Source organism: Myotis daubentonii, chromosome 12 (assembly GCF_963259705.1).
Source record: "Myotis daubentonii chromosome 12, mMyoDau2.1, whole genome shotgun sequence".
NCBI lineage: Eukaryota > Metazoa > Chordata > Mammalia > Chiroptera > Vespertilionidae > Myotis > Myotis daubentonii.
Genome location: NC_081851.1, coordinates 14,530,561 through 14,540,291, shown reverse-complemented (window position 1 = coordinate 14,540,291; position 9,731 = coordinate 14,530,561). Strand labels below are relative to the sequence as shown.

Below are 9,731 nucleotides of genomic sequence, written 5' to 3'. Positions count from 1 at the left end.
TGATCTCACCGACATATGTAGATGTTGAGTCGTTCTGGGGCTGCTCCTTTGGTGGCAGTGGCCCATCGGGCTGTAGTTGCTCCTCTTAGTTGCTGGTGGTTGTTGTAGCAGCTGCTCCTCAGTTGGCAGGGGCTCCTGTGGTGGGTGCTGTTCTCACCTCTGTGGTGGCTCCTCTGGCTGGTGGGGGGAGGCTTCACGTACAGCTGCTGTTCCTCAAACAGAGGGTGTGGTGATCAGGAGGCTGCTGTTGCTTGGATTGAGACTCAGAGGAGGTGCGGTGCAGAAGTAAAATACAAAGGTGTGGAGGTGCATGCGGAGAGGGCTGTCGGCTGAGGTCACAATTGTCTTTTTCAATCGGGAGGGAGTCTCAGGGTCTGAGCTCCAATTCTGGGCGAGTCTCTGGGGACCCAGACTCATAAGGGAGAAACAGGACTGTCTGGCATCGGTTGGAACTCGAGGGCAGCTTTCTCTCAGAGGCACACGCAGCGATTCTGGCATTTAAATATATAAAATGAATATCAAAAATATAATTTTTTTACTATGGTTGCAAATATTAAAAAAAAGAATATTTCTATATGTGACACGGCACCAGAGTTAAGTTAGGGTTTTTCAAAATTTTGACAATCCGAGCTCAAAAGGTTCGCCATCACTGCCTTATAGGGTACTTGTGGTGAAAAATAGATAAACTATGTGTGATTAATGATTGGGCTGTCTAAGTTCAAGGTCAGACTTAAACTGATTTTTATGAAATTGGGTTAAGGAAAATAAGGTTGAAGCCAGTGGATGGTAGAATGTGCATGGTTACCTTTGATCTAGGGGGTGAGATACATTTCACTGGGCAGTGTTTCTAAGAATGTTTCCTCCAGTGTCTTTTAGAAATGCAATGGTCCCCTTTCTTCAGGTGTGTGACTTGGAAAAGATTTGCTGTAACAGATTTCAAGACAATACCGTGGGACTTACATGCACTATCATTTGAAAAATAAAAAAGGGGGAATTTTCCGGAAGCCGTTCCATCCTTGCTGCTTGACACAGTCGCTGCAGGGAAGAAACATCTGCACGGCATATGTTTCAAGGGACCTGGCATATATGGCATACTGTTCTTAATATGTTTGCTCCCCTTCTTGGCGCTATGTGTTTTCACCAAGGTCACATCTCCAAGAAAGTTTATTTCCCCAGGTAGGGAATTTCCCCTGAAGTTAGGGAGGGAATAAAATCCCTAAACTATGTGCCAGGAGGGTAGTTAATCACTTTAACTAAGAAGGATCGCGCTTAAGCTACATAATCTTTACTCCCTGGAATGGAGATAAGGAACGCCCCAACCTTTGGAATAGAAATTGATAGGATTAAAATCAACTGGTATAAATACAGATGTTACAAGACAATCAAACACAGAACTTCGCTGGAGATCCAGGCTAGAGAACCTGGCTGGGCTGCTGATCAACTGAACGCTGTCTCAGTGTCATTCCTTCTTCACCGACTCCGTCCACGCCTTTGGGAACCCCTGGGCCTGCTGGGGTTGCACCCCAACAATTGGTACCCGAACAAGTAACTGGCCTTGTTCTCCACCTTTTGCTTTTGGTTCTGCTGACGCTGCCCGGCTCTCGTCAGCCTCAGGCCCGCTTTCTCCTTGAGACCGAGCACCATGCCTCCAATTAAATTGCAGAGTTCTGATGGAGAGATATTTGAAGTTGATGTTGAAATTGCCAAACAATCTGTGACTATCAAGACCATGTTAGAAGATTTGGGAATGGATGATGAAGGCGATGATGACCCAGTTCCTCTACCAAATGTTAATGCAGCAACATTAAAAAAGGTCATTTCGTGGTGCACCCACCACAAGGATGACCCTCCACCGCCTGAGGATGATGAGAACAAAGAGAAGCGAACAGATGATATTCCTGTTTGGGACCAAGAATTCCTCAAAGTTGACCAAGGAACACTCTTTGAACTAATTCTGGCTGCAAACTATTTAGACATCAAAGGTTTGCTTGATGTTACATGCAAGACTGTTGCCAATATGATCAAGGGGAAAACCCCTGGAGAGATTCGCAAGACTTTCCATATAAAAAATGACTTTACTGAAGAAGAGGAATCCCAGGTACGCATAGAGAACCAGTGGTGTGAAGAGAAGTGAAAAGTTGTGCCTGACACTGTAACACTGTAGGGATTGTTCCAAATACTAGTTGCACTGCTCTGTTTATAATTGTTAATATTAGGCAAACAGTAAAAATCAAATAAATAAATAAATAAATAAATAAATAAATAAATAAATAAATAAATAAAAATAAAAATAAAAATAAAAATAAAAATAAAAATAAAAATAAAAATAAAAATAAAAATTGTCTCCTCAGCCATGTCTAATTTGTTACTTCTGATTTGATGTTTTCTGATTTTGTCCCTTTTTGGGCCTGGCCCCAGGAGGAGGTTTATGACGTTTCTCCCTATTAGGCCACCATTTTGGGGGAGGGAAAAAAACTTTCTCCACTTTCATTTTACCGTTATTAAAATGGTAAACACAACTTCCCACCAGAAATATTGTACAGATAAAGAGAGAAGAATGTTTGTGAACAATGTTGCTCACTATTGACACTTACTAAATGCTTCCCCCCTCCCCCTGGGTTTCAGAGCATGGTTTAATGCATTCATACATCAAAATTATTTTCAGAAACATGGAAAATCCTAAGTCACACTGTGGATTTCCTCGCGATCCTTGCTGAAGGCTGGGGCTTTTCCAGATGCAGCAAGGGCTGAGATGGAACCTGTTGGCAAAGGACCTAAATAGACACCTTTCAAAAGAGGACATTCAAGAAGCCAAGAGACATATGAAAACATGCTCAAAGTCACTAATCATCCGAGAGATGCAAATCAAAACAACAATGAGGTACCATCTCACACCTGTCAGATTGGCTATCATCAACAAATCGACATAGGACACGTGGAGCGAGTCAACGTCGTCTTCAATTATGACATGCCTGAGGACTCAGACACCTACCTCCACCGGGTGGCCCGTGCCTGTCGCTTTGCCACCAAAGACCTGGCTCTCACTTTTGTGTCTCATGAGAACGATGCCAAAATCCTCAATGATGTTCAGGTTCGGTTTGAACTCAATGTAGCAGAGCTTCCTCAAGAAATGGACATCTCCACATACATGCAGCAGAGCCGCTAACCACACACCTGACATCCCGGAGCCACCCTGCTTCCCACGTGCTGCTTCAAGTCCTTTTTCTAGGCGACTGTGGGGCTTTCTTTTTCTGTTCAAACACTGTACATTTGTGTAACAATAAATTAGTATTATGGAAAAATAAATAAATAAATATAAGGGGTTGTATTTTGCTTCTGACCCCCATTTTTCAAGTCAGTCAGTCATCTACACTAATAAAAGAGATACATGGTAATTGGCGTATGACCGCTACCCTTCCCATTGGCTAATCAGCAAGATATGCAAATTAACTGACAGCCAAGATTGCGGCCGGCAGCCAGGCAGCTTGAAACTAACATGAGGCTTGCTTGCTTCAGTGACGGAGGACTCCAACGTTCCCCGCCTGCCTTGCAGGCCTCTGAGCCTGCAATTTAAGAAACATTGTAACAAATATAGAAGCTAAACAAAAACCCCAGAAATCAGCTTTCAGCGAGCTGGGATCTCAGAGCTGGAGTTATACATTGTTTTGATTACCTACTTTCAGCAGTGGAGGCCTAAGAGCTGAAGCCTCAGAGCTAAAGCTGGCCCAGAATTAAAAAAAAAGAAAAAGAAAAAAAGGAGCGGTTGGGATCTTCCGTCACCCGCCAGCCTGAAAACAGCCCTCAGCCCCTCACCCAGATTGGCCAGGCACCCCGGTAGTGAGCCCCACCCTGAAGGGTGTGTGACCAGCTGCAAACAGCCCTCAGCCCCTCACCCAGATTGGCCAGAGCAATTTATGTCTGAAGAGTCACTTTCCATATAATTTACTGCAGTCTCTCCCATCCCTATGAATACAGTGTTTCTGCCTCAATAGCAGTTTAACCTCAGAGTCTTACAACAAATGTCACAAGATTATGAAATTTTGTACTTCGTAGCACATGGCTCCTTTGCAATACATGGATAAGAGTTCCCCTAAACATTGCTGAGACTTATGTAACATATACTATGAACAGAGACCATAATTCATATTGTTAACAGAAGGACAGCAAAGGTCTCTTCTGGTTGATCATTGACCTCACCAATAACCAAGGTACTGGGATGCAAATTACAACCACAAAGTCATGCCATCTTTCTTTCTATTTTTATTGTTTTATTGCTTAAAGTATTACAAAGGGTATTATATATGTGTCCTTACCCCCCCCCCCCCCGCCCTTGACAATCCCCTGGCCATATACCAGGCCTTGGGCAGCAACGCAAAATAAGCTGGTTTTGGACCAAGAGTGATTTTTTGCCATCATGCTCTGCCTTCTGAAGCACTGAAGTTTTGATGTCCCCACAATATCTGTTCACATCTACATGCTGACAGATCACAACAGTGCTTTCAAATCATGGCAGGCGGTGAATAGAACCAACACAATTAATGGTACAATAAGAAAAAAGTGTTTTTACCAAAATACCATAAACCAGAGCCAGCGGTGTTCTGATTGGTGAAATAGAACCTGAGCCAGTCATCACAGCATAATGTGGAAACCACAAACTCCCTCAAACAGGTACCATTTCCTTGCTGAGGATGGGTGTTCTGGACAAATCCTGGGTCAGTCCCATTCCATAGAGAGAAAGGAATGAAGATCCTGCCAAGAGTTCAGAATATTCAGAATTTATTTAAGCCCAAGAGAGCACGCAGGGTTTGTGACCTGGTTCACACTGTTCAGGTGAGCCAGGTGGTTGAGGAGAAATCACTTCAGCCACAATCACTCACAGTGATGTCAATCAGACAGTAGGCCAGGGCAGGATAGCAGTGCAAGCAGCTCCTTCAAGCCTCTCTTATACCTGAAACTCATGGGGAATCTAGCAAAGTGTCTGTCCTGATAAAAAGGGATTATATTAAGGTAAATGTGTAAGATCGAGTCACCTTAAGTGTTGCTATTCTGAGTAAGAAAAATGAAATATTCCCGACACATTTAAGGCAGCGTCTGCCTTCCCTGTCACCCCTGCTGCCCACCCCCTAATTTTTTTCTTTGTGGAGAAGAAGCTGCAAATGTTTTGTAGCTGCCAGCAGCTGTTTCCTGTGGAAACCTGGGGTGCCATCCTGTATAGATCCTGTTCCTGGGGGCTGCACAGCCCTCTTACTTTGTGTTATGGGGACTTCCCTATTGTGCCCTGCGTGCACCCCTCCCCAGTTTAGGAGTCTCTAGGGGCAGTGGCCATGTTCTCCCCCTGGGAAGGGGGCCCTGTGCCTCCCTGGGGACTCTGTGCCTGGAACCCTGCCTCATCTTTTGTTCCAGCCAGACCCTGTGGGTCACCCCTCTACCCTGGTGTCTGTAAGCTCTGGTTGGGCCAGGCCAGGATGGCGGGGGGAACGGGCCCTTCCTGTTGGGCTGGATTGTATATATGTTAATAGCAAAGACCCAATGCCACATTTTTATAATTGTGATTAAACTTTATTGTACAAAAAGAACTGTTTGAAAGAAACAGAAAAACAGTATTTCATTGCAAATAAAAGCTAGACAGTAACCGCACACTCCCCCAGTGAACACACTGGGAACCCGCGGCCCTGTGGCCAGCCACGGGCTCAGCGGTAAGTGATGCATGCGGAAGCTGCGCTCCCGCTCCTTGTGCCGCCCCTCGCACACCTTGGTCACCTCCTCCACCTTCCTCTGCGGCAGAGGGCCGAGTTCTGGTCGATTCACTGCAGGGAGTCCATGTGAGCGTTGAGGATCTTGCAGATCCGCTGCAGCGGGTCGCTGGTGACGGCGGGCCCCCAGACCTGTTCAGGTGCTCGATGATGTCCCTGAGGTCCTGGGCCACGCGCTTCAGCGGAGCGTCGATGTTCTCGGCCAGCTCATAGGTCTTCTCGTGCTCCTCCTCGGCGTGCTGCAGGCAGGTAGTCCCGCTCTGCTCCTTGATGGACTCCTCCAGAGGGCTCAGCGGGTCCTCCAGCTCCTTCCGCTGAGACAGGATGAAGTCCAGTTCTTGGTCCAGCCTCTTCTGGTCCAGCTTCACCTTCTCCACCTCGCGGTAGAGGGCGGTGATCTTCCCCCCCGTTCTCGATCAGTGGGCGGTCCCAGGCGTTGACCAGGGTGGCCTGCTGCAGGAAGTGCCTCTCCTGGTCCTCCAGGTCCAGGCTCCACTTGTTGATCAGACTCTCTAGCTGGGCATCGGTCATCACAGGACTGGTGGACACACCCAGAGGAACCTGCTCAACAACACTGTGCTGGCTGCCTTCCAGCGCCTTCTCAGTGAGCCCGAGCCCGAGGGCAGAGCGGGAGCCTGAGACTCCGCCCTGGAGCATCAGCTTCCCCGTCCCCTCATTGTAGGCGATTTAGTGGGACAAGACTGCTCCTCTGTAGTATCTCCTTCACCAGCCAGGACAGAGGCGCCCCAGCTACGATGGGAGTATGTGAAGTGTGCCCCTTACATCATGAGCAGCCACAGCCAGAGCCTGCCTCCTCGTGCTGCACCTGTGGCCACACTGCCTCCTCACAACTCAACTTCAGTTCCCCTTTTCCCTGCGAATGGAGGGAGATCTGTGTGCCTTTCTTGGAAGGATCCGTTCAGCTGTGGAGATTAAGGTCTGATGGTCAGGGTGCCAGGATCTCCAGGGTGGGGTCAGGACCCTAATGTTCAACTTCCACAGTCTGCTGCTGTGATGCCCCACGGCCACCAGGTGGTGCCAGAGGGCACCCCAAATACACATTCTTCACCAACTGATGGATAGAGAGGGTGGTGCTGTAGGGCTCAACCAGTGTCAGACACTTTGGGTGAAGATAACCACATTGTGGGAGGTCCTGATGCGGTCGGGATACGCTTCATAGATCATGCTAATGAGCAAGGTGCCCATCCAAGAGCCCATGCCCCTGCCCAGTGAGTGGGCCAGCTGGGCAGAGGCTGAGTGGGAAGCACATCTGTCCTATTGATGCCACTGTGACATGGATCCCAAGAAGTGGCACCAATTGACTACTCTGAACCATAGCCACCTCGTTGCCAATGGCCGTCCTTGAATAACTTGTGACAACACTCAGGAAATTGATGGAGACTTGAATTCTCAATCTTGGAAAAGTATAGTTAGTTGTACAAAAACACACCCCCTTTCCCCCTCCACCAGTTTCCAACAATGGCCACTGTTTGTGTTGACTCATTCTGAAACCTGTAGGTATGGTCCTTCAACCAGATGTTTCTCTCAGGGCATAAGTTAGGGCATAGTGATCCCTGAAATCCTAGTCCCTGCCAGAAGGACAAGGGGAAAAGGGGACCCACAGTGTTTGGGACAGCTGGACATGGGAGATTTCTGCCCTGGGGGCTGGCTAGCCTGCAGAGGAACCCCCCTATGCCTTCACTAGAAGAGCCATGAAATAAATGCTAGGCAGATACATGCTGGAAAAATGCCACTGTCACCAGCGAGACTCATCTACATGTGCTGGACATGTCACATGTCCACAATATGCCAGTAAGAGAGTCACAAAGACAAAAAAAAAAAAAAATCAACAAAATATGCTGGTAAGTGAAACGGTGAGTTGCCCAAGAGTGGGAGTAGAATGTTCCAAGCATGATGACTCCCGGATTTGCTGAGACCCTGTCCATGCTAGGACGATCTGTATGGCAGCCCTGTGTACTCACTGCTACAGTAGGCCTGTTCCTCTGCCTCGAGTGCTCCCGGGACTTGCTGTTTTTAGGGCAAACAGGCTGGAGTTGTGCACACCACACCTCATTTGCAGTCGCTTCTAGGCACAGCCAGCGCGGCTGGCAGGGGGCACTTACAAGGGGGTGCTCTAGTTTGCTTCTGTGTCAGCTCTGGTCTTACCTTCCGGGGCAACCGTAACCAGGAAACCAAGGGATCTATCATCCGGGCTGCCGGTCACTGCTCCTGCCAATGAAGCAGAGACAGGGTTGAAGCCCATATGAGCTTTTATTCCAATCCTGCCAGCAGCAGGGAGAGCAGCAAGCCACCCACAGGAATCTACACTGAACCCACCCCCACCCCCCTACCCACCCGCCAGTTGACTGGGTAGATGCACAGGAGGGAGAAGAGAGCTGTGGGGCAGCTGTGGGCTGCAACTGTAGCGGGGAAACGGGAGGGTAGGGAGGCCGCAGTCCGGCCTGCAGGAGCTCACAGTCCCATAACCTCCTTGTTCTGATTTACATTTGGGAGGAGGCAAAAGTGAAAGTTCCAGGGTTTCTCCACCTTCTCAAAAACTAGGAGTGTGAGTTTGTGCAGTTTCGTCCTTTGTAAAAAGCTTCTGACTTTAAGAATGTTAGATTTCTGCAGCACAAGTGTCAGGTGGGGTAGCATAGCCAGGACTTGATTCAGGGAGGACCCACCTAAACCTTCCCACCCCTCCATCCCCCGCCTCCCCCACTCTGCCTCCTGCTAGAAGAAAGGACCACAGCAGGAAAGCTAGCATTCAGGGTCCGGGCCTTGGGCTTCTGCGGGATGATGGGCATCTAGGGGCGCAGCAGGGGCACTGGGCTGCTGATGGGTGTCTCAAGGCGCAGGCAGGGGCACTCACCCTGTAGCTTGTGCTTGTGTCCTCCATGAGAGCCGTATAGTGGCCCTTGTGCTGCCCTTGGCGCTTACAGTGCCAGCAGATGAGCTGGCCCTCATCCTCTCAGAAGAGGTGCAGCCCCACCCAATGCTCCTGGCAGGACAGCTCCTGCTCCTGCTCAAGTTCCTGCTGCTGCTCCTGCTCCTGGAGGGTGGCGATGAGGCTGACCAGTGGCTTGTTTGTCCGCAGGCTGCCTCTCTGGCAGGGAGCCGAGCACTGGAAGCAGGAGAGGGTCACCCTGTGTTGCTGTCTCCCTGGGGAGGAGGGCAGGCCCATGAAGCCCAGGAAGCAGGATTGGCAGTAGCTGTGGCCTCCGCTGATGCTCACGGGCTTGGCCATCAGGTGCAGGCAGATGGAGCAGGTGGCCTCCTCCCGCACCTTCTTTCTGGTGGAGGCCAACGCCATGCCTCTGCCGAAAGCTGCAATGCCAGACCCAGAGGCTCCCCATAGCGGTGGAGTTGCCCCCACCCGCACTTCCTGTGGGCGCTCAGCTGCCAGTCCCCAAGGGCCTTGAGCTCTTATCTGGAGGGAAGACCCAGTCTGCAATGTAGAAGATGCAGAGAGTGCAGCTGTGCTGTGGACTAAGTAGGGACCCCAATTCCATTTACTAAATGAAATAGAATTTAACATTCAGATGTAGCCTCACCTGAGGATATTTTTCCATTTATTTTTAGAGAGAGCGGTGGGGCAGGGGGGAGGCAGAGAGAGACACTTCCATTGGTTGCCTCCTGTGCTATGGTGAGGGACTGTGACATGGAAAGCTTACGGAATGTGGAAAGGGGAGGGACTGAGATATGGAAAGATTACTAATTGTCTTAGGAAACAAAGTGTTATGATATGCTCCAGCCAGGTGTGACCCTGTTTTCCTACTGAACTTTTACCCTGCCTCTTACTGCTTTGTAGTTCTTGCAAAGAAAAAGCCTTCCGGGACCCTTGGTATGCACTACAAGCTGTGAGGCTCCCAGAGGGGGAGGGACGTGTTGTAGTCAGCTGCCCAGCTTAATAAAGGCTCCGAAATTTAAATTCTAAGTCAGTGGTCTATCTCGCTGATTGAACCCATAACATTTGGA

The 9,731-nt window shown here is 49.0% G+C and overlaps 1 protein-coding gene and 1 pseudogene across 1 annotated transcript; one reads left to right on the top strand and one right to left on the bottom strand.

The window, feature by feature from the left end:
* Positions 1-1,552: 1,552 nt before the first annotated feature.
* On the top strand, positions 1,553-2,220 carry LOC132213003 (S-phase kinase-associated protein 1-like). Its single transcript, XM_059658960.1, has one exon. The coding sequence runs from the start codon at positions 1,643-1,645 to the stop codon at positions 2,132-2,134; it is 492 nt and encodes a 163-aa protein (XP_059514943.1). The 5' UTR covers positions 1,553-1,642; the 3' UTR covers positions 2,135-2,220.
* A 464-nt stretch (positions 2,221-2,684) lies between these two features.
* On the bottom strand, positions 2,685-6,287 carry LOC132213905 (nuclear pore glycoprotein p62-like; annotated as a pseudogene).
* Positions 6,288-9,731: the final 3,444 nt, after the last annotated feature.